This window comes from Chaetodon auriga, chromosome 10 (assembly GCF_051107435.1).
Source record: "Chaetodon auriga isolate fChaAug3 chromosome 10, fChaAug3.hap1, whole genome shotgun sequence".
NCBI lineage: Eukaryota > Metazoa > Chordata > Actinopteri > Chaetodontiformes > Chaetodontidae > Chaetodon > Chaetodon auriga.
In genome coordinates, this window is record NC_135083.1 from 2,185,001 (window position 1) to 2,208,774 (window position 23,774).

Here is a 23,774-nt window from a genome sequence, read left to right on the forward strand (position 1 = left end):
TACAGACAGGAGGAGGAGAGGAAGAGGAGGTGCGTGTGAACTAGTGCTCCTTGTTTAAAAGTCTGACACACACTTGATCCAGACAGACGGTAGGGAGAAATAAAAGTGGAGTGGAGGATGGGGGGATTAGAGAGCAGAAAAGGGATTTTAATCGAACTAAAAAGTCATTTGTAAGACGAGGCAGCAGCCTTTGGAAACACTGAGGATCCCAGCGAGACTCTCCTTCCTCAGATTCCAGAGAAACGTGTTGAATAAACGGTGTGCTGGGTGGCGCAGGCTGTGCTTGGTACACCTGCCGACACACTGACACTGTACGGTGCATTCACTGCCCGCTGAACTCAATCGCGCTCATTTTCTGAGCCTCTGAACTCACACTCATCAGAGCGAACAGACCGACGTACTGTAAGCGCCTTGCTCAAGGGCAGCTCGGGAGCCATCACTTGCATATTTGGCTGAAATTCAGCACTTTGGGATTTTGGGAAACACGTTGATTTGCTTTCTTGCTGAGAGAAAGATGAGAAGAAGACACCGCTCTCATGTCTGTGCGCTAAATGAGAAGCTCCCGCTAGCAGCTGACTAGCTTAGCTTAGCACTGGAAGCAGTTAGCCTGGCTTAGCATCCACCTACCAAAGCTCAGTAATGAACACAGTCTAACTCCTTTGTTGTATCTACACACACGTGCAGTGTAACAAGCGTAAAGCTAATTTGCAGCAGTGTTTCCAGTCTTCGTGCTAAGCTAAGTGAGACGGCTGCGGGCTGAGGCTTCACGTTCAGCGCACAGGCACAAGAGCACTTGTTTACTCACCTACTTACTTAATCTCAGGGCAAAGAAAGCAAAAACGTTCTCCACAGATGCTGAGAGAGCGAGCGAGAGAGGAGTTAGGGGTAATTTAACGAGCCTTCCCCTCTGCGGGTTGAGACAGGTTAACTGACATTCCAATCTCTCCCTCTTTCATTCAGGCAGAGGTGGGGGTTAGGTGTGTGCGTGCGTGTGTGTGTGTGTGTGTGTGTGTGTGTGTGTGGTGGGGTCCTCAGCACTCTCTGAGCCCTGTCACTGACACACACACAAACACACACACACACACACACACACACACACACACACACACACACACATAAACTCTGGCCTTGCCCACCTACATTCTTTCAAGACAAAACTGCAACCTGGTAACAAGAGACCCTCCCCCTCCTCCCCCCTCTCTCTCCCTCCTCCCTCATTTAAGGTATTTTCTGAGTGTCGATGCCACCCAGGAAATATTTGGATGCGGTGCAGATTGTAAACATTACGAACACATAAATCAAAGCTGACATGTAGCCGCTGCCAGCCGGTTTTATACGATCAGGACCTAAATGTCCTTCTGATATGAATTCTGATCAATTTAAAATGTTCAACCAAACTATATTAAAGCACAGAAATCAAATTCTACTGATCTTCAGTGTGCTCGTTCATTCAGACTCTGAACATGTACCAAACCACCCACACGACGCTGTGAAGGACGAAAACTTACAGACCGGATGACTCAGAAGCGTCTGAAGCTGCAACTTAACTTACGTATTTTTTGATGAACTGATGAATTATTCTGTCTATAAAAAGTTAAAAACTAGTGAGATCACAGTGGAAAAAAGACGTTTGGCTGCAGGTCGCTGCATCGTGGTCATCCAGTCAGCGTCCATTCAAAGGTCACACGATGGACAAACTCTGCTGGGCTCTGATGGTCTTCATTTGTTCTTGAAAAACATTTGATCCTTTCTTTTATCACTGCCACAAGGTAAACAGGCGTATAAAGCCTTTTAGAAGCTAAACACACACACACACACACACACACACACACACACACACACACACAGTCACAGCTGCCTGCTTCTCTATTGAGAGGAGAAAAGGACGGATACATGGAAGAGGGAAGGGGAAGCCGAACGCCATGACAGAAAATACACTTGTCAAGTGCGCGCGCACACACACACACACACACACACACACACACACACACACACACACACACACACAGTGAATGTCTCAGCACTGATGAATGAGGAGGGCACTCGAGCAGGAGAGCCCGGCACAAAGGAGCCGCATTCAGAAACATAAAAGGTTGCTCAAGAGCGACGTTCAAAAACACAAAAAGGTTAACTTGGAGCACAGGAGTGAAACTTCTCTGTACTCTGTGTGTGTGTGTGTGTGTGTGTGTGTGTGTGGTTTTTTTATGCCAGACATCTACATGTGTATACCACAGCAGCTCAAACAAACTGAACAGATCGTCTCTGAATGTGCTCAGACTGATTTTTCCTTTGGGAGGCTGATTTATCTCTGAGGTTTGCCACTAAACCAGCTAATGGACTCAGATTTACTTTGCACTCATTATCAGAGAGGGCAAGGCTGAGCAGTTCATCACTGTGAGGACGCAGCAGGACGAGAGTTTAACAGCAGCCAAAAAAAGTTTGTGAGTTGCTTTGGCTGCAATCCAATCAGCAAACAGCTCAGACTAATGGAGACGTTGGAGTCGGTCACTGATAACAGCTGGAAAATCTTTCAAATTCCAGCTCAGGTCATTGATTGAGAAGCTAATATTCAGTATCCTGAATCATTCTGTCTAGATTAAATCCCTAAAACTCTCAAGAGTAGCACGATTTCTACGTGATTTGAGCACCTTTGGAAAACAAGCCAAACACGGTTTCAAGCCTTAAGTCCTGGAGTGAGCTATACGAAGCCCTGAACAGTCTCACGGTGGCTGAGAAACCTGGATACTGTCATGATCATGTATACAGAGACATGAACAACCAGGTTTTTCATGCTCCATGTTACACCATACTAATGCACTCAGGGCGGCTGAGGCTCAGGAGGTAGAGCGGTCGTCCCCCAATCAGAGCGTCGGTGGTTCAGTCCCTGGCCTCGGCAGTCCACATGCCAAAGGATTCTTGGGCAAGACGCTGAACCTCAAACCTGCCCCCGACGCTGCACCATCAGTGTGTGAGTTCACATATGCGTCGCTTTGGATAAAAGCGTCTGCAAATGACTGATTGTGATTGTAAATGCACTCCTCGCAAACATAACACATTCAAGAATACCAGAACAGAAACAGTTCAGAGCAGCACGACAACATCTTCAGACCTGGTGACAATCGAACACGGCAAAACTTCTAGAACCACAACGGCAAATGAAGCTGAAACAAGCTAGCTTACAGGCTAAAAGCTACACTGTCCAAACATGAAGAACTGAACTGAATCCTCTCTAGAATCCAGTTTTACGACACGCCACATCTCCTGTTGTACAAACTTACACCTACAGTGATGTTCAACAACGATCTGAATCCATGAAAACACTCCTGAACATACCACAGAAGAAGAGCGAAAGCACCAGAGAGAAAATCATGACACAAACACAAATGATAACCACAGTCACGTGTCCGTGACGGCTTCAGTACGTATATTTGACCAGTCTTACCTGTCCCAGGTCCAGGGTGACGTTCACCTCGTTGTACTCGGTGTTGCGGGACAGAGGCGGGCTCTGCCACCATCGCTCCGTCCCGTCGATGGCGTTGGTGATGGGGTGGGCGCGATCGCTGTCGCCCTGGGTGCAGATGTCACAGTACTGACCCTGAGAAGGTAGAAACAGAGATGTTGAAATCTTTAGCTGAGCACATGAGCTGTCGAAAGGCTCTATGACACAAACAGCGTCAATTTGCAGCTGTTTCAACCAGATTTTCACTGCAGATTTAACAGTAACCAATTCAGCATCCAATCAGTCCTTGACTGGCGGAGCGATGTCTGAGATCAGTCCTCCAGCTGTGCATCTGTTGGTCTTTGTGTTACGTTTTGATGTTGGATCTTAGATATTACATCAAATCTCATGGAGGACATAAAAAGGCAGAGACTGCAGAGTGTGAGGAGGAGCTAACCAGCTGCTGGTCTTTGGTTAGACTCTCTCAATTAACCTAAATCTTGATGGAAAAAGGCACTTTATCACATCTTAGACTTTGTTTTCTGCTCTTAGGTACAGATCTACTGTGCAGGCTGTGTTTCAGGTTCTTGCTCAGACTCTCAGACAGGATGTTGGTGAATAACACTCTGGTTAATGTGGGATCTGACTCCTCAGTCTTTAAGTTACAGTTCAGCCTTTCTAACCACCCAAAACAGGAGCACAATGTTTAGAGACGCAGCAAACTTCTATGAAAAGAAGAGATTTCTTTCACAACTGTTTGTCCCTGAAGCTACCCGGTCGAGTTTCTTCTGTTCCAGCAGAGGTGACTCCGCTCAGGTTACCGTCACACCGAGGCTCGAGCCTGGATCGCGTTTCTGCTGGTAGCTTTTAATGTGTTTAGTTCATTTCAGTTTCAGGCTGCTTGGTGCTAAATGTGCACAGTTTACAGTCAGCCCTGACAGCCTGGTGCACTCTGAGGAAAAAGGAACAGGGTAGACACTCGTTAGCATTCACACAGCGCTAATCCACTGAGGCTAACAGTGAGGAAACGCAATGACAACATGACATTAACATGACAGTAACAGCAGCCGTGATGCTTCTCGGGATGGATGACATTTTGTCCAGCGTGTCTCTGCCACAGTGAACGGAGAGAAACGGCTGCCTGGAAGCTCGGTGAACATGTTCCACGTCCAGAAACGCTGTGGCATGCTTTAACAATGTGTTCTTAAGCAGAGGTGGACATGTCCACTTAAAGTGGCCCCTCCACCTCTTTTGTTTCTAAAGCCTCTTCATTCTCAGCTAATCCAGGTTGGTTGCCTGAGCGTTTAACCCAATCACTGCCGGCTATGTAAGCGTTAGCATAAACTAAACAAGTGGAGACCTGAACAAAGGGCCCAGTTAGGAGATGTTATCACTGCAGGTCACTGAGGTCAGAGGTCCCCACCCCCTGCTCCTGTCCCCCGTCTTCCTGCCAATCAACCTTTCAGATGAAATTAGTCATTTGTGTAATAATTTAGCAGTTTGCACTCTTGAGTTATTTCAATGACTTCATTTTTATTCCCTCAAATTAACACCATTAACTTCCATCATTCACCGCTTGGACAGAAGTTTCAGTTCTGTTTTAAACCTTCACTGAGATTCGTGCATGTTTCGTCATCCCTGACATGCACTGACAAAGACACACTGCCGCCTAAGACAAGACACTAGCGAGCAGCAAATTAATCTCATGTGTGATGAGGTCAGAGCGTATCATTAAGCAGTTTGAGCGTATGATCTACTAATGTGAGCTAACAGTGAATCAAATATTCCCCCGAGCGACACCTTTTGTAGTGTTTTACTGTGAAAACAGACGTTTGTTTCTCGAAACTCTTGCACGTTCTTCCTTTTTTATTGCTTTTCTCTCTTCTGCGCTCTTCTTTCTCTTTATCTCTGAACTAATTTTCTCCTTCAGAGCTAATTGCTCGGATGTTACCTGTCAAATGTGAGACCACAGCGCAGCTCGCACACCTTGAAAACATTAAAGGCGAGTTTCTCTATTTGAGAGGATTTCCTAAAAAAAGCTGATTTCCTCCCCCTGTGACGTCTTTAAGGACAGGCCGGGGGTTCAGCGTAGTGAGACGTCAGCTTCTGTATTTCTGCCTGGCTGTCAAACTCCTTTCACGCCGTTTCTTTCTCTTTCCGTCGTCTCTCTTGTCACTTCCTTTAAAAGCAAACGTCAACAAAAAGCCCAGCTGGAATGAACATGCAGCACATTGTCCTCTCTCTGTGTCACACGCTCTTTCATTCAATGCTTTCATCCCTCTTCTCCTTCTTTCTTTCCCTCGTCCTTCAGGTGAATAAGGAAACTATGTGTCTCTCTGGGTGAGGAATCCGTGTCCTCGGGGCAGAGCTGAAGTGTTACTCAGTCAACATCTGCAGCTTTGTCTGATGTGTTTCTCTCTTTTAAACTGCTGCTGCTGCTGCTTTACTCACGCCTCCTCCACCTCCTTCTCCATCATATCTGTTCTTTCTCCCTCTCTTTGTACTTCTCTGCATCTCGCTCACTCCTGCTTCCATAATATTGCAGCACTTTTTTCTGAATATGAAAGCTGCATGCACTGGCTCTGATTTTGAGTACATCACCTCCACGGGTGAATCTACTTTACTGATATCTGCTCAGAGCATTTTGAGCTCATGAAGTCCATCGAACAGGCAACAGATATGGCTGTGCTGCCACCTCTGCAGCTGTAAACTACTCTCACTGCGCTGCAGATGAGCCAAAACACCCTCTTCAATTCATGATTTCAATTCAGTGTTAGAAAACAGCAAAAGAAAAAGAAACATCGTAAAAACATACAGCTCTCTATGTTGGTCAGTTCTTCATGCTCTCAATAAAAAGACGTTAAAAAGATGTTGAGAATGTTGTTGTTGATGATGATGATGATGATGATGATGACAATGATGAGTACTAGTACTGCTTAAATCAGAACATAAAAGTACATGTCAATAAGTGACGACCTCTGTGGTTCAGTGGTGAGAAAAAGAAGATCTGGATTAATTAGCGCTTTGAGAAAAAAAGATTCTTTAACTTTTCTCTCTCTCTCTCTCTCTCTCTCTCTCTCTCACACACACACACACACACACACACACACACACACACACACACACACACACACACATTCCAGTCCTCCTCCTGCTGTTTTTAATTAATAAAAACACTCCCACGTCTTGCTGTCAAATCAAAACAGGATTAACCTCAGCACAGAAAACTGTGTGTTTTTGAGTGAGTGTGTGTGTGTGTGTGTGTGTGTGTGTGTGTGTGTGTGTGTGTGTGTGTGTGCGTTTTTCAGGCGGTGCAGTAACTCAACAAGTGGGCCGAGCCACAATAGACCTGCAAAGTGGGCTAAACCTCTTATCCCGAACACATAATGCACCATTCCTTGAGCTAATGACCAGATTTCTTGGGTTCATTTGGAGATTTCCTGAACTAATCACGCACCAACGTCACCACTTCAACTGCACCGCTGCGAGCCGGCGGATCAGAGAGAGACTGGATGCAAACTGATGAGAGAGTTTTGGGCCTAATCCTCAGCGTGGAGGAGCTGAAGTGGGTCAAACGTGGCCCGGGTCACGTCTGCATTTGTGGAGCATGAATTTTAGCTTTTCGGCTTGATTCTCAGTGTTTACAGTCAAACCGTCCAGGATGCCTCCTGTTCGTTCTCCACCTCCGCTCATCAGTCTGTCTTTTTCTAACCAACACGGCTACTTTATCTTTACATCGGACCTGTTGTCTGACAGTAAGAACGAACATCACCAGAGGAAGCAGCACTCAGGTCTCGATAATCTGGCTGTAACAGAGCGGATAAACTCAGCCTGATTGGACGACACGGGTCAGTCACTGTGAGGAATGTGGAGAACAGGTGGGAGAGAGGGCAATAAGCCTGCATGTTACCGCCCAGAGGGTTGCTTTAATGGTTAACCCATGAAACTGCAATAATCCTTTGTGTGTTAACTGGTGATACCTGGAGGCTTAATTGTCAAACACACAATGAGTCCCCTGTTGGTTTTTACAAGCTCATCATCACATCAAACCCTCATCTACGAAGCACACGTAGAGCACGACGTGAAAACCTCATCAGTGGCTGAATTTCTGCCTGTCCTTATATAAGTGGCCTGTTAAAGCGCTGCCAAGTCCTACAAAGGAAGCAGTGCATGAAATAATGACTTGGCAGAACAGTTGGAGATTCACGCACACTGCTGACCCCCTCTGTTCGACTCTATGCTCTAAAAGCAGTGTGGAGGTTGGCATTCGGGTAAGATCTAATGTGACAAAACTGGAAAGAAACTCGAGGTTTGGTGATAGAAAACTTAAAAACGATCAGCGTAGAGAGCGACAGTGATTGTGTGGGACATGCAGAGGAGATACAAATATCAAGTCCTTAAAGTACACTGACATTACCGTATTACAGAAATACTGATCTATCAAATATGCTGCAAATTAAAAAAATAGGATAAGATGACTATAAACTCACTGTAAGTCAAACATTAAAGGAATGCAGCCTGAGTGTTAACTGCTACCACGCAGACATACTTCAGGGAAATCAGTCACTGAGGGCCTTCAGCACCACGTGCACACTTCAAGTCTATAAGAATACCACAGGTATAATCAAACAAGGCAAAAGTGCAATTAAAAAAATCACTAATTGATCATGCAGCGCAAACACGCCCCTGGAGGACTGAAGGAGTATTACAGCTCAGCGGCCCGAACTCTCCGCCAACTCAATTATTTGTAGACAGATGCGTTTTAAGGCCATATTGTAAGCCCATTAAGTGTTATAACGCGGCTGTAGAAGATAATGAACCGCCTTAAAGTCACTGCTGAGCAGCACAGAGCTGTGACTGTGCAGAGAAACCAGGAGGGATACCATGTTAGAAAGTACAACTGGAGATAAAACTAGTTTAACCTCACTATAAGGCAAAATCAAATTACAACTCCATTCAATGAAATCTCACTACTGAGCTACATCAGTCGGAATCAGACTTTTCCAAAGCTCCGTCCTGCTCACCTGGATGGTCTGGCTCGGGTCCCCGGACACCGGGCCTCCGACCAGCTTGCAGTACAGGTCGTGCACGGTCCTGCCGGTGTCCTCCTCCCCGCACGTCGCCGTGGCGGTGATCTTGGTGCCCTCGGCCAGGTTGAAGTAGGGCGGGTGCAGGCTGTATCCGTTCACCCCGACGGTCGGCAGCTCCTGCGCCGACCCGACGCGGCAGCAGGTCAGCAGCAGCGTCCACAGCAGCAGCGCGACCCGCGGCTGGGTGCGCCGAGCCGGGGAGAGCGCAGCACCGAGCGGCGCCGGTCCGCTCGCCATCATCTCCACCTGTTCGCTCGATCCGCTCAGAGAAGAAAAGATGGAGGAGAAAACCAGTTTAAGTACAAAGAGTTACGTTCGGTAGGAGAGAAGCATTAGGGGGGAGAAGAGAGGGAGATGCGTTGCAAAGCGCAGGAGAAAGAGAGGACGGAGTTTGTTGGCAGTCCTGGAGAGCGGTGCGTCGAGGTTTGTGTCCTCTCTCCCTCTCTGTCGCTCCACCAGGCACCTACTCCAACTCAATCCGCAGCCACCCTCCTCTCCCCTCCCCTCCCTCTGCTGGCCCGTCCCCAGTGGTGGAGGAGGGCACAGCTTCTACCAAAGCTGTGTTTGACTGGTGAATTAACCATTCTCTGTTCAGTCGTCACTCATTCATTAATTAATACATCTCAAATGCACAGTTTGGATCCACTGGTTGATTTGATGGAGCCTGTTTCATGTGTTCATTTTCGCTCTCACTGCACCCACCAAGTGGCAAAACAACAAATGGGGAATCGAAGCACAGACACACAGACAAAGAGCATCCAGACAGACACCCAGACAGGTCCACAAACACACACTGAGACCATCCAGAGGACCCGTGGGACACAGGAAAAGACAAAGAAGGTCATCACCGCCAACTGAGACACAAATTGTTTGCTATGACAAATATTTTTGTGATTTTTGCTTGGATGTAAGTATTAATCCTACGCCAGGGAAATTAAATTCTTAGAGCCACAAACAGAAATGCTGCAAGTCACACAGTGACGACACGAACTGTTTTCAGGGGACGGTAAAAGGAGACGAACACGGCCGGGACACGCTTTGTGTTGCCATGGTGTCGGACTCACGACGCACTGAAGTCTGTGTTGGAGAAGGAGCTAAAAAGTGAGGTTTTCTGCTGGGACGACTCTCACTCCGGGTTTCAGCTCTGACCTCTGCTCGTCCGCTCATAGAGGAAAACCTGCATGTGTCAAACCTCCTGCTGCTCACACTAACAGTCTGAGGCTGTTAAAGGTTAGTTTAGGGGGTTGTGTGTGTGTGAATGTGTGTGTTTGTCTGCTTAAACTCCAGGAGGCAGCCTGTCATTCTTCTTCTGCGCTTACAATCTGTCCTCCTCCGTCTGTAATCTCGCCTGTCTCCCTGGGAGCTGTCAGACCGGCCCATGCAGACTTTTGTCCTGCTTCTGCTGCTGCTGCCGTCGGATGAAGTATGTGGCTCGATGCAAGTGTGTGTGAGACAGAGTGAGACAGTGTGTCCACTCAGTATTCCGTCTCAACACACACTCTTTAACAGACACTCGAATGATCCTCTTTCACTCGACTGTCTTCGGTTTGAGCTGCTGTCTGTCGTCCTTCTGAATAACTTGTTCTCTCTCTCTTTCTTTCTCTTTTTCTTCAGTATATCAGCTGATGTGTGAGGACGGCTGCGGATGAGCGGACTCATCAGAGGCAGCTGTTGCTGGTCTCAGTCCATGCTCTTGCTTGGCGTCTTCCTCCAGCAGAGAACGGGCCAAACGTGGAGGACGGATGAAAGGGCGACGAGGCTCCTGGTCACGGCGTCTTCAGGGCAGGGACCTGGAACAAACACAGTGTTGCTCATGTGACAAGTTCAGGCATATTTTCTCAGGCTTTGCTTAATAAACGTATAGAATATGTGGAATACTACGCCGGAAAAAGTACATAACTTGTATTAAGGGCTGTACAGATTGAGTTAAGTAAGTATTTATTTAGCTACCACCAGTGTCCACTACCGGTGTCCCGCCTGGGAACACTGCACCACGTGAACAGGGGGGATCAAACCTGTGATTAGTGGACAACCCACACAACCCTTTCTCTCACTTTGACCATGCCTTCATTTTTTTATCTTGCGTCACCGTCAGGTCAAATTTCCAATTCGTTCCCATCAGCTCGGTGTGTTCACTGCTAATTAGCAAATGCTACCATGCTAACACCCTAAACGCAGATGCTGATCATGGTAAATATTATACCTGGTTAGCATCGGTATGTTAGCATTGTCACTGTGAGTATGTTAGCATGCTGATGTTAGCATTTAGCTAAACTTAGTCTCCCACTAACATGGCTGCTGACTGTTATTCACCTGGGTTAAAACTCAGTAATGACACATTTTCCACTTTATTACTTCCGACACCTGAACTGAACAAAACAAAATGTTAGTTTCTGCAGAATGCAACAAGTTCAGGCACATTTTCTGGAGACTGTTGACTCAAAGACTTCCAAAACATCATCACAAGAGACGTCTGGAATTTCACGATGGTGCATTTTTTTTACAGGATGCATGAAAATGTGTTTGGCTACAAGAGCGTACAGGCTGTGTGAGGAACTATTACTAAAAACCTGAAGTTCAGACCCCCAGAAATCCTCTCAGGTTTCATTTTGGGAGAAAAAATCCCCTAAAAAGCTGCGCACACACACACACACACACACACACACACACACACACACACACACACACACACACACACTCTGCAGAACACCTGAGCAGCTGTGTGTGTGTGTTCTCTTAGACTCTGGAGCACCAACATCTAATCAAACTACAGGCACCACTTCAGAGGATGATGGCAGTTCTCCACCACACACACACACACACACACACACACACACACACACACACACACACACACACACACACACACACACAGATAACAGCTGCTCAGGTGAGTCAAAGTAATATTCTTGGTTAGAAAGGGTGTTTACATCAGAGACGAGTCGTCTGCTGTTGGACCTGCAGAGGAAACACAAAGGTGGCAGGTGAAATGGTCGCCATGTTTGTGTGTTGTGCAGAAAGCTCACACACCTACTTCCTCCACCGTCTGTCAAACACATGCTGAACTCTGACCTGTGGACCGCTGCCTCGCACATGCTCGTGTGCACACTCACACACACACACACAGGCAGGCAGCGGTCAGCGACCTCCTGTAGTTTAAAGGGGTCTCGAGGCAGTGTGTTAATGCTGCAGAGCTTCATTCACTGACACACTAGAACATTCCACAGGCTGTTTGTCGGCTCACAGGTCTCAGCGGAGACACTGTGTGGGCAGCGTGCTCTCATTTAGGGCCGCAACTTGACAACTTTCAAGCAATTTTCATGATTAATTAACTCATGCATTATTAAATTTAGCCTGCAAAATGTCAGACGATTAAAAAAAAATCTGCTCCACATCCAAAACCCCAAAATATTCAGTGTACAGTGATAAAAAACACACATTCACAAATTTGAGTAGCTTGTTGATGGTTAATATTCTGTATTTTCAGCCGTCCTCTGAGAGTACATCACCTCTTAATCGACAAATTTCTCCTCATGGGAAAACTTAAACACAGCAGCAGAAAAGGATCAGATGGAGGAGACGTGATAAAAAACGTTCACGGAGCATGGAGGTTGAACTAGCACAGAGGAAAGTAAAAGCTTCTGTTAAATAAAGCGGGTGGTGGGATGGATAAACGGGTTCGACTGACATTAGCAGAGCTCACCTTGGTTCATACTCGTACTTCAGAAGGCAGGGCGGTGTTAATAAGTGAGCTTTAGAGGCGCTGATAGGTATATTTGTGAACTTTGGAGAGAGCCAGGTTAGCTGTTTCTCCCCCTGCTTTCAGCCTTTACGCTCAGTTAAGCTAATCATCTCCCAGCTGTTGTTCCACATGTAACACACAGACATGAGAGAGAATCAGTTTTCTCAGTACATTTATCGATAAGTGCACTTCCCAACACGTTGAACTCGTCTGTTAATCTAACTCAGCGTACAGAGGTTCGATATTTCTGTGTCCTTCTCAACATTTCAAACAGCTCTGAGCATAAACGCAGCTCAGTCTGGTTTCTGTCCGTTTTGTTTCACACAAAGGTCAAACCGTGAACTTGACCTGCACGTTAATGTGGGCGAGAGTCTCGTCTTCTTTGGCTGCTGGTAAAACCAAGCACATGACGCACATCGCTGACATGATGTCAGGAGTAAAACTGACCCAGCATCATGAGAGCTACACGCTAAAAAGGTGAGAGCGATCCGTCCTGTGTGAGATGAAGAAGGAAGTGTGAGATAATGTATGAGAGTGACTGATCAACAGATGCAGGAGACAGACAGATAGAGGAAGAGGAGCAGAGAGCGAAGAGGAACAGAGTCCTGAAAGGGAAAAAAACCCGGGACAGAGAGAAAAGCCTGAGACGACAGAGACAAATAAGGAGAGAGGGAGAGAGAGGGCTTGTCGTTTCACCTCACTAATCCTCTCCCTCTCTGTGTCTTTCTCCCTCAACTCTATAACTAATCCACTTCCTGGTTACCAAGGAGACCAAAGGAGAAGCGAGGGACAGGCCACTTGTTGTCGTGGCAACTGCTAGCTAACTGCTAACTGCTCCATTAATTGAACCCACTTACCCCCTGCTGGTCCCTGCACACAAACACATGCACACGCACACGCAAGGAAGTAAATGAGACATGTGGCAGCCTCCAAGACACAACCGGCGTCTTCCAGCCAGCACTCAGTGTCCCATAATGCATTGCGAGGTGATTCCTTAACAGGTAGACTCACAGGTTATCGTATGACCACATGATATTTACCAGGTGTTTACGCTCAGGTGGTCGACAGCTGCTAAATGTTTGGTTAACGGCCCACTTAAAGGCCGATACCCAGCGGTGAGAGAAGAATTCAGATTCTCCATTTTTTGGCATCCAATGCTGAGGATGCAGGCTGCAACCAGCTGAACACCCCTCGTCTCCCCCCTCCAGCAGGACAGCAGGACAGTCGCTCTCTGGAGCCCGTATTTAGTGTTTCAGTTCAGGGCTACTGTAGAAACATGGTGGGCTCTGTGGAAGAGCCCCCCTCCCTCTGTAGATATAAAGAGCTCATTCTGAGGCAACGACAACACAAGGAGGCTTAATTTCACCAATGAAAACATACTTACATCATGTTCTGCCAGTAGATCCACCCACATCTTACTCACTGGCCCTTTAAATAAAACACCACACTGTGAAAATACTCTTACTCTTTAGAACTACTTTATATTCCTAATTTAATCCACAGCTATGCATCATATTCCATAAGTTCATCACATGTTTGTAGGGTGGCTGTCCCGTGAGAACCACGTATCTCTAAAAAGACTCAGCAGGTGTCAAAACGCTGGACGGTTTATGAAACTATCAGACGGGTGGAAAGACATCATGCACATACATGTAGGTGGTTGGCCGACACAGCAGCTCGCTGGTTGACGTTGCTTTATGTTTCTGAAGAAGTTCATTCAGAAGAATGAGAGCTAATGTTGGTCGAAGAGGCTCCTGCTGATTGTGAATCTGCATCAGATTCACAATCAGCAGATATTTACAGAAATAAAGGAGTTTTCAAACTGTCCTCGTTGGTGCAGGTGTCAGCTGACAGCAGCTCTGCAGCTCCAAACCTCCTCATCCTTCAGAGGAAACCACACGCTTCTATCTTAATCCATCTGCTCGACCTGCCTTCAGCCAAAACTTCGCTTAATGCTCTTATCATCATATGCTGCTACACACACACACACACACACACACACACACACACACACACACGATTCGAGTCTGCCTCCCTTGCAGCCATAACTTCAGTACATTTAGATTATAACTGTATTGAGTAAATACTGTTTGTCTATTCCCAGCATTCCAAAGATGCTCCGCCTCCCATTCTGAATCAGATACGACTTCGACACACACACACACACACACACACACACACACACACTCAAATGTCACACACGGTGGAGTGGGCGGATATGTTTGAAGTGCTGTGGGCCGGGGAGGGGATGTTTGGGGTTGACAGCGGACTAAAGTGTGTGTGTGTGTGTGTGTGTGGGTGTGTGTGTGTGTGTGTGTGTGTGTGTGTGTGAGGCAGGTACCTACATGCCCTTCTCTTTGTCTCTTTCAACAAGATACTTGAAACCACACACACTCCTGGTGGGCCTTCTCCCGCTCACTCTCCCCCTCTCTCTCTCTCTCTCTCGTTCCTCGTATGAGCTGCTCTTCTTCTTCTTCTTCTTCTTCTTCTTCTTCTTCTTCTTCTCTTCCCGCCCTGTGGAAACGATCACAGGCTGATGTTATTGATCAGACGGTCCGACCGTCCATCCGACACTTCAGAGTACGCGATGTGGTGTCCTGCTGCCTGGAGGACAGCCAAGAGGTTTAATAAGCACATTCATGCTCCTGAGAGCTCCAGTGGCCACATTCATGCCCCTCAGAGGATGAACTTTCACATTCTTAGTCGCTCCATTGAAATGTTCTATATGCTTGGATCCAACACTGGGATACAAATTTGGTTATATTTAAAGCTCAGTAATATTTATAATCCCAAAATCTCTATAACTTTAAAAAGCATTTCAATGTAAGTTTGCTGGACCTCTGATCCTCTGTGCAAAGGTAGCAGCTACTGACTCCTTTCATTACTGATCAGTTATTTACTTTTCCAATTTATTGACTAGTAGTCAAGTCTACAAAATGTCAGAAACTGTGTAAAATGCTGTGCCAAGGCAACTTTAAATTGTTTTGTGTGACCAACAGCTCGAGGTTTCCAGTTAATAGCGATTTAAAATACATGTAAATCATACAATAAGATAAATATCTTTGCCTGCATATAAAAAACATATTCTGATAAAAGTAGTGATATTCTCTTTGATGCAGTCACCAAATGTTACTTTGCTACATGTGTGTAAGTTGTAGAATACTGAGGAGAACACTGTTTTCATGCAGCTGCAGTGGTACAAAGCCACCACAGGTATAAGTTAGGATTCATTTCACTTAAAACTGCAGCCTCCTCCCTCTCCTCCTCTCTCACCAGTGTCTCTTTCACCTCCTTTCCCTTCATGGATCTCGCCTACTTTGAAGTCTGCTGGCGTCTGAGAGAGGACAAAGAGACACAAAGAGACGGGCTGCTTATGAAGACGGACAAAGGGATGAGCGAGAGAGATGGAGAGATAGAGAGCGGAGAGTAAGAGAGGGACGTGACAAAAGACAGGAAGAGAGGAGCAGGTCGAGGACAGGAAATGAGAGGGATGGTGAAACGTGAAAAGTGAGGGACAGACATTCAGAGAGGTGGACAAAAAGAAGGCAGGAAGTGAGGAGAAACTGTAATTTAATATATAAACTGTGGCATTAAATACAACTTTAAAGCTCCAGAAGTCATTCAGAGTGATTTACTGTCAGTGTTTTATGATTTAAATTAGAACTATTAAGTTAGGAGTTCACCTGTTTGCTTAAATGCAGTCTGAGTTTTGTTTTGGCTGACACCTTGTGGCCTTTAAAGGAACTGTAGGTGGAGCTGCTGGCGCCCATACACTGGTTTGCTTCTGCTGCTTCCCACCATGCTGCCTGTGCGGCCACAAAGAGCTGTGAGATGTACAGCGCTGAGGACGGAAGCAGCTGGATCAGTGACATAAACTGTTTAGATGAAAATGAGGCTGAGCTTGAGTCACAGAAACCTGCTCATAGAACACAAAGTGCTGCTCGACATGTGAGCACAAATGCAATAAAAGTCTGTTGATACGGACGTATGCATATGTGAACTCTCTGCTATGGGAACATATCAGCTCCCTGTCCCTTGTCTGAGGGCTGAAACAGTGTTCTTTGTGTGTGTGTGTGTGTGTGTGTGTGTGTGTGTGTGTGTGTGTGTGAGAGAGAGAAAGGTATGCAGGGGGCCAGGTGAGGGGGTTTGGGGGGAGTGTGAGGGGCTTCCATCCCTTCATGTTAAGATCATTGTTTGGCGAGCTGCGACTCGCCGGGCGCTCTTTGCCACAGGCTAAGAATGTTTGTTTCAATGAATGTTTGGCATTTAATTCAGATCCACCGTGTGTGTGTGTGTGTGTGTGTGTGTGTGTGTGTGCGTGCGTCTAAGTGTGTATTATACAAATACTGAAACAGACCAACAATTAAGAAGGCAGATCTTATGAATTTTAGTGACATGAAATGGATCTTTAATTTGAAATTAACTCATTACTTTGACAACATGGCTTCGCTAGGCTTTGAGTTTAATGCTAATAGCATGTTAGCATGTCAACACTAACTCTTTGGATTCATATCTAATTTTCAGCCCTATTAGTGTAAAGAAGGGCTGTGTTTACAAGGCCATGTGTGGCTGCTGACATTGAGTCATTATATATCATTCTTGTGTACTTCAATGTGGTATTTTAGTTGTTTTTGTTAAATAATCTAAGCCTCTTTCTTTGTGAGGGTTTCCACACACACCACCACATTTTCTCACGGCAGACAGGTCTGAGGCTCCTAACAGTTAGTAATTTGTCCATAAAGGGGAAGTGATGCGATTAAAAGCCTGAACAGAAGAGCACAGTCACAAGAGTCTGTCATTTCACCTGAGAAAGAGGGGAGGAGGGAGGGGAGACTGCTGAGAAGGTGAGACCAGGTTACCTATTGGCTGGACAGGGTAAGTCCTTTGAGTGGTTTTCACTGGACACAAATGAGAGGTGAAGCAAGTATTCACATACCTCTGTGCACAGTCCAGCCGAGCCTTCTGGGAAAAAGAATGACAGAGGATGGGAGGTGATGAAGACCATGATGACATGCTGCTTATCTGCTCGGCTGCTCACCTGTAGGGGAAGAAAAAGAGGGAGACTGTGTGGGAACAAAGCAGTAAAGCAGAAGTTGATGACAGCCGTCGGTGGGGTTGTGTGAGGTTAAAGACGCCCCGAGAGCGCTCTCACACACCACTGGACCGTCACCTCCACACTGTGTTTAGCCTAAATGACCACTGTCACCTCCCCATGCCTTCACTTTGCCCTGTTATTCCCACTTTGACCTCTTTCTCATCTGCTCGCTCCTTCTTTGAAAGCCAGATGGTGCAGCAGGTAAAACGCTCTGTACTGAATCCACTTGGAGCAACAACCCAGCATCAGTTTTGTCTCTGAGAAGTTCACCTTCATCATTTATCAATGCCAGAAACGGCTTGAAACAGCCTCAACAAGCCAGATCACAACATTACACACTCTGTTCACTGCATTTAAGGAATATGATCCCATGATGTTGTATACATCAATACAAAGCAGGACATAAAAACACAGAATAAACCACAGAGTGATGAGGAAGAGCGTTAGACTGACCTCATGTGAAGATGAAGCTCCTTCAAGGTGGCAAAGTGTTGAATAACCATGTCCAATAACTTCACAGCGGACTTCAGGTCCAAGAGCCCGACTAATGGATCCATATTGGCTAATTAGCCAACTGTCACCTGTCCACATGTGGCCGAACTTACAAGACAAAATCAGTATTTTATATGACTTTTTGGCTTCTGAATTACTGTTTCTGACGGTCCAGTTTGGATGTAGTCTCTCTGCTGTCACAGGCAGCCATGATTTGTATTGATTCAAATGAAAATTAAAAAGCTAACGTTTCTAAGTCAATGAACACTGGCCGCCTGGGACAAGCAAAGACATCCAAACCTCAATCTGAACACAGATTTGTTGGTTAAAATGTAAAGTGTGTGTAGCAAATGGGCTACAACACACAAAATCACTGCTATGATTACCTTAACTTTCCTTATTTACTCCTAATCAGTGGTCTTCTGTTCTTTTGTCCTTGGTTGTCACCTGCTAACGCTAATGTTAGCTAGCTAGCTAGCTTTACAAACACAAAACGGCTAGCCAATCTACAAAGTTAGCTAGCTAACTCTGAAGTGCTAAATTTAATGTTGCCAACTTTTTATGGTTTCATTGTGGTGAAGTCAGACTGCTGCTGACTTTCTACAACATTCACAGTTTCCCTGCGTTTTTTATGTATGTATTTATTTATGAATGAGCCTCACGCCGAAAACTTACGCTCAACGGAAGGCGTCATACAGCGTCGCACCTGCGCGGAGCAATACCCTCGTTCACCAGACTGTCCGACATTAAGGACACGTTGGATTCGAAGGGGGGCGCTGTTTGACGGATTTCAGAAAAGTTTGAGACTTGTGAAGAGATGACGGCCTGCACGAATTTTAATTACTATGCCAGCCCAGTAGAATATATTAAACATGACTTTAAAATTTCTATTGAATGCCATTTACAAAAAAAAAAATGCACCCTATAGGAGCAAATATCAAGGTATTATGCTTCATTTGTTATTTTACAATACAGGGTTGCACAATGAAATCAAAGTTTCCCCTTCATGCAACATATAAATCATTTATAGAAATATTAAAAATAGAATAAAATGATTTAAAAATAATCATCATTATATACATGACTTCTAATTTTAAGGCATCGCTGCCAGTCAATAAGTGATTGAATCATCAAAGAGGGCATCAGATGTATAAGTTTCCATTTCAGGTTTTTCAAATTACAGCTCTAAAAAATAACACCTTTATGACCCAGAGCTGGATTCCCTCTATGAAACAGGGTTTTCTGATTTTGAAGTTCATTTCTTGTCAAATGCTGCCCCCTGCTGGAGGAAGTGAGAGTGCAGTCCTGCTTCAAGTGGTCTGTAATGGTTTATATACCGACCTAAGAGGAAATATTATTTCACTCGATGATCAGTAAGTTGTCAGTCTGTTTATTCTGACTGCTTTTGTGTGATTCCTCCAAAATGAATTAACTAACTCCCATGATGTTCACTGAGCTGGTTACTGAGATGTCCTATTTGGCAACCAACAACAAGAACGATGACACTGCACCTTTTATCATCTGCTTCTGCGAGGCTGCATTCAGCACCCCACTGGTTGGCGGTCTGTACAAACGTTGTTAAAATGCTTCAGATCTAGTCCTCATGAGTCAAAACTTGGCTTCTGACACAGTTCCCTCGCCTTTGTCATGGTCAAACTGCTTCCTGCCAATGAACAGCAGACATCACCCACAGTATGTGGGAGCTAACAATCAAAAATCACTGCATCAGCATTTTCAGACTCTGGACCTCATCTGGACCACCAAACATTCGACGTATTGAAATGAATTTCTCTCATCTGATACATCTTGTTAGCGTTTCCCACTCTGTTGTTTATCCATTTATCTTCAGCTGCACTTGATTGTACATTTTAGTGCCTTTGTACTAGCATGCACGCAGTTTGACTTTCACAGTGTTCAGCTGGTATCGACGGCGAACACGGCTGATTAAAGATTATTTTTGACCGGACAAAAACTAGATTTAAGATAATAACCATGAACTTGCCTTTTGTTGTGTGTGACAAGTGAAATGTCGACTACATGTCGTCCGTTTAACTTCTCAGCTGGACATTTCAACTTAACAAAAAAAAAAAAAAAAACTGACCGACAGCCATCGTTTCAATGTGAGTCAGGGAAGAAGAGTCCACTGCTTCCACGAGCCAGAACATGACAAGCTGATTTTTAAGTCTCTTCCATGAACTGAAATGTGAGGAGACGACTGACTGACTGACTGACTGGTTTACACCTTTCATTAGTTATTGAGAAATCACAACAATGGTGAACAAAGTGGGGGTTTTTTTCCATTTTATTTTACAAAGTCTCCACTGATCCAGCGTCACACTCAGAAGTTCCTGCAAAACAAGAAGAAAACAGTCGTTAGCTTCCAAACTCAAACTGATAAAAATCCTCCCCGAGAAATGACGACACACTTTTCTTACTTCCATTATTTTGAAAATCTCTGCAGCCACATTGATAATCTCATTATCACTGATTTCTAATGTGAAACCCAGTTTATGTTCAGGCATTTAGCTGCTTCAGTTTCAGACCGCTGGCTCGCTGTCATGGCCGACTGTTCTATTCAAGTGTCCCAGCGTTAAAGTGCTTTTCCAACCATCACAAAAACATCAGACATTTCAGCAACAAGTTTTAGCTTGGTCACATTTAACATTTATGACACATGACGAGACGTATAACTATGCATCATTACACTCCGACATCACAGAAAAGGCTGCAAAACGCTGTGCTCAGGTCCATAAAAACAAGCACAAAAGCTACAGTTGTGACTATTTGTTGCTCAGTCTTATTCCTGCATGCTTCTAAATAATTTTCATGTCTACAACAATAAACTGGTCATTCTGCAGGAGTAATGATATTCGAGAACAAGTTCTTACTTTGCAACAACGCCGTCATTCTTGGCCAGCCTCAGGATTGAGTCGTCAGACTCACCCTGCAGGAGGAAAGAAAAGAGTTCAGACCAAAGATTTCAGCGTTTAGACCATTATCTGACTATCTGAGACTACAGAGTGTTAAGCCACCAGCACACTCCGGTCATGCCATTTCCACCTTTTGATTTTGCAAAGTGGAATCTCAAGTTTGTCCTGACACATTCAAAAACATTCAAAAAGTTTTAGTAGATGGATGACAGAAGCTGCACATCCGCAAAAACAATTCTGTACGACAAACTACTTCCAAAAAAAAAAAAAAGGAAAGAAAGAAAATGAAATACAATTCAGGTTTCGTTTATCATCCACTTTCAATTGGATGGTCTTAGAAAAAAAAGTGCTAGAAAAGCACCTGCAGACAAAAAACAGGAGTAGCACATTTGTCACTCTGATCATTTAATGTGAACAAAAACAAATCAGAAACCTGCCTGAAAATGTTTAATCTATACGTTTGGTCTAACACACACACACACACACACACACACAGGGCAGACAGCTAAAGGCTTTATATCATGACTTTAAACACCAGACTTCACTGTGAGCCTGCAGGTGTGAATAATGCTCTGAAACAAGCCTCATCATGATGACAACCAAACTGTTGGCTCTACTGTGTTTGTGTGACAGCAGGCAAAATACAATGAACCAGAAATTCAGCCGAGGCTTACCATTCTGCGGATGGCGCCGCAGATAGCGTAGGTCTTGAACTGACCGTTGAAGCGACCAGTCACCTTGTCCACCTGAGGAGGACAGAGCACACTGGATAAGAACTTTTTAAATCCAAAACAAGCGGTGCACGAGGGAACTTTTATAAAGTGAAGTGACATACACACAGATACACACACCCAAAAATCCAAAACACAGCAACACCTCAAGTACAAACACTGTAATCATTTGTTATAAAACCAGCAACACTGATCAGCGCTGCCCTCCGACAAAATGCAAACTGTCAGAATGAGATTACTGATTTTATTCATTCATGAGTGCTTCAGTTAAAATATTCCAGTTACGTTCCTGTTTCCATTCTGTGGAGACTCAAAATGTCCGGCTTCACATTATGTGACAGTATCCACCCCCGCTCTCATGGTGCTGTTGTGGTTCACTCTTTTGTCCAACTCCATTAAATTTTACAACCAACACTGAGCCGACTGTTCGCTTCATAACTGCACACAAAGTAAACTCAGACAGTAACATTTGTTATCAAGCTCGTGGGCTGCCTTACAAGTTACACGCTGTGATAAAAACTGACAAAATGCATCTACGCAGACCCTGATTTTCAGCCTTGAGCACCTTTGGAGCTTCAGCCATCGCTGCCTTTTTGACACGAGTCAGCTTTGAGAATTACAGGTCGCCTAAGACATTTTAATTAGCTAAATGCAGATTAAGGATTTTATGTTTTGGCATTCTTTAGACCAAAGACACACATTTAACAGCAGCAGATATAAACCCACCTTTCCAAAGTACAAGTTTCAGATAAAATAAAAAGACTTGTGTTCACCCAACGAGACACATCAAAGTTCATTTTATGATTTTTTTTTTTTTTTTTTACATCTGTTTGCATGAAAATAAGCTTTCACGTTTGGCTAATTAACAAAACAAGTATAAAACTATCTTATACTCAGTGAGCTAAGATAACAAAGTCGTGGTACTGATTCCATGTCTTTGGTATTTCAATCAGTGTTATTACAGTTATCCAGTACTGACCATCACCATATAAGCATGATATAACCATATCACCATTTAAGACTGAAATGTCTGAGTTTACCTCAGCAATGTTGATCTGGATGGAGGCATGGTCCTTGGCTCCAATGATTCTGTTGCTAGCAGAGCTGTAAACACACACAAAACAGTTTAATTCAGAGTTTTTGTAAGTTATGTCACCATCATTCACACTGATCTACTTTAATCTGAATAACAAAACCTGCAACTGAGCCTCGAGGAAAACCCAAAACAACAATTTCAGTTAGTTCGTATATTTTTCACAGGCTAGTCCCCAAATATCTTCACATTAGCCTCCAGTCGCCCCAGTATAATACAAGTCACTCACCATTTACGTGGGACGTAAAGGTCCACAAATTCACCGGCGTCGTTCTGCATGTTTGATGGGTGTTCAGGTGGTCGCCTACAAATCTGGAAGGAAGAAATTTTTACCATTAACAAACATCAGAAAAGCATTTCTCTCGCGCTAACCAGCTACGGCAACTCTGCTAACTGTGCAGCAGCCATCAGACAGAAAATAAACCAACATGTTTTGACAGTGTTCGCAAAATACCATAGAAAATACATAAAAGAATGAAGATTTCTTCATTGGGAGTCTACACGCAAACCAGCACTTACAGGACAGTTAGCCTGTTAGCTTATCAGCTAGCATGCGGAGCGCACATCACGGCCGCATGTGGCTGCTCACACACTCGACAAGCGTCCGATATTTACACACAACTTTTGCTAAACACCGCCCAAAACATTATCTACAATTACATCGTCACATTAACTTTGACAAATCTGACAGAAATCACGGCTATGTAGGGAGAGACGACGACTTTTAGACATTTTTAAGACGAGAGCTCGGCAGTCACTCACCGTATACGACTAATGGCCGACAGGAAAGGAAGAGCCGCCGACCCGGAAGTAAAAATATCTCCCTGAATATATTTGCCGCCACCTGCTGGATTCTGTGAATACAACCAGAATGATGGACTGCAGTGTTTCGGTTTAACTCCACAGTTCCACTGAAGTTCGGTAGATGAAATATCATTTAAAAGCCTCACAGAATATGCTTCACACAGGTGCACGTACTGAACGTTTACTTAAGGATTTTCATTTCCATTCTGTGGTTGTTCTCCAGCACGTCAGAGGGAAAACTTTAAGACATTTATTTGATACCTGTAGACCTACAGTCACCAATACTTGAAGATGTGTACAAAAAGTACAAACGTAGGTAAAATTAACAAGCAAATCGCTGCTCATATGATAATGCATC

The 23,774-nt window shown here is 44.8% G+C and overlaps 2 protein-coding genes across 3 annotated transcripts in view; both read right to left on the bottom strand.

Moving 5' to 3' along the window:
• The window catches only part of lama5 (laminin, alpha 5), a 71,809-nt gene extending 62,857 nt beyond the window's left edge, over window positions 1-8,952 (bottom strand). For both annotated transcript variants that reach the window (XM_076741221.1, XM_076741220.1), the window contains exons 1-2: window positions 8,464-8,952; window positions 3,443-3,595 (exon numbers count right to left, since the gene is read on the bottom strand). In XM_076741221.1, the coding sequence (XP_076597336.1) occupies window positions 3,443-3,595; window positions 8,464-8,769 (459 nt within the window). In that variant the 5' untranslated portion in view covers window positions 8,770-8,952. The remainder of the gene's footprint in view (window positions 1-3,442; window positions 3,596-8,463) is intronic.
• An 11,190-nt stretch (window positions 8,953-20,142) lies between these two features.
• Window positions 20,143-23,411, bottom strand: rps21 (ribosomal protein S21). The gene is made up of 6 exons (XM_076741372.1): window positions 23,375-23,411; window positions 22,842-22,924; window positions 22,560-22,623; window positions 21,463-21,534; window positions 20,747-20,802; window positions 20,143-20,206 (listed from the first exon to the last, which is right to left on the bottom strand). The coding sequence occupies exons 2-6, from the start codon at window positions 22,889-22,891 to the stop codon at window positions 20,197-20,199; spliced, it is 252 nt and encodes an 83-aa protein (XP_076597487.1). The 5' UTR covers window positions 22,892-22,924; window positions 23,375-23,411; the 3' UTR covers window positions 20,143-20,196.
• Window positions 23,412-23,774: the final 363 nt, after the last annotated feature.

What these genes read in the sequence shown, in the direction of transcription:
- rps21 (XM_076741372.1), bottom strand. Translation starts at nt 22,891, where the DNA reads ATGCAGAACGACGCCGGTGAATTTGTGGACCTTTACGTCCCACGTAAA. An exon ending in CTTTACGTCCCACGTAAATG is followed by an intron (nt 22,624 to 22,841) that starts GTGAGTGACTTG and finishes GTGTGTTTACAG; the next exon opens with CTCTGCTAGCAACAGAATCA. An exon ending in TCCAGATCAACATTGCTGAG is followed by an intron (nt 21,535 to 22,559) that starts GTAAACTCAGAC and finishes TGTCCTCCTCAG; the next exon opens with GTGGACAAGGTGACTGGTCG.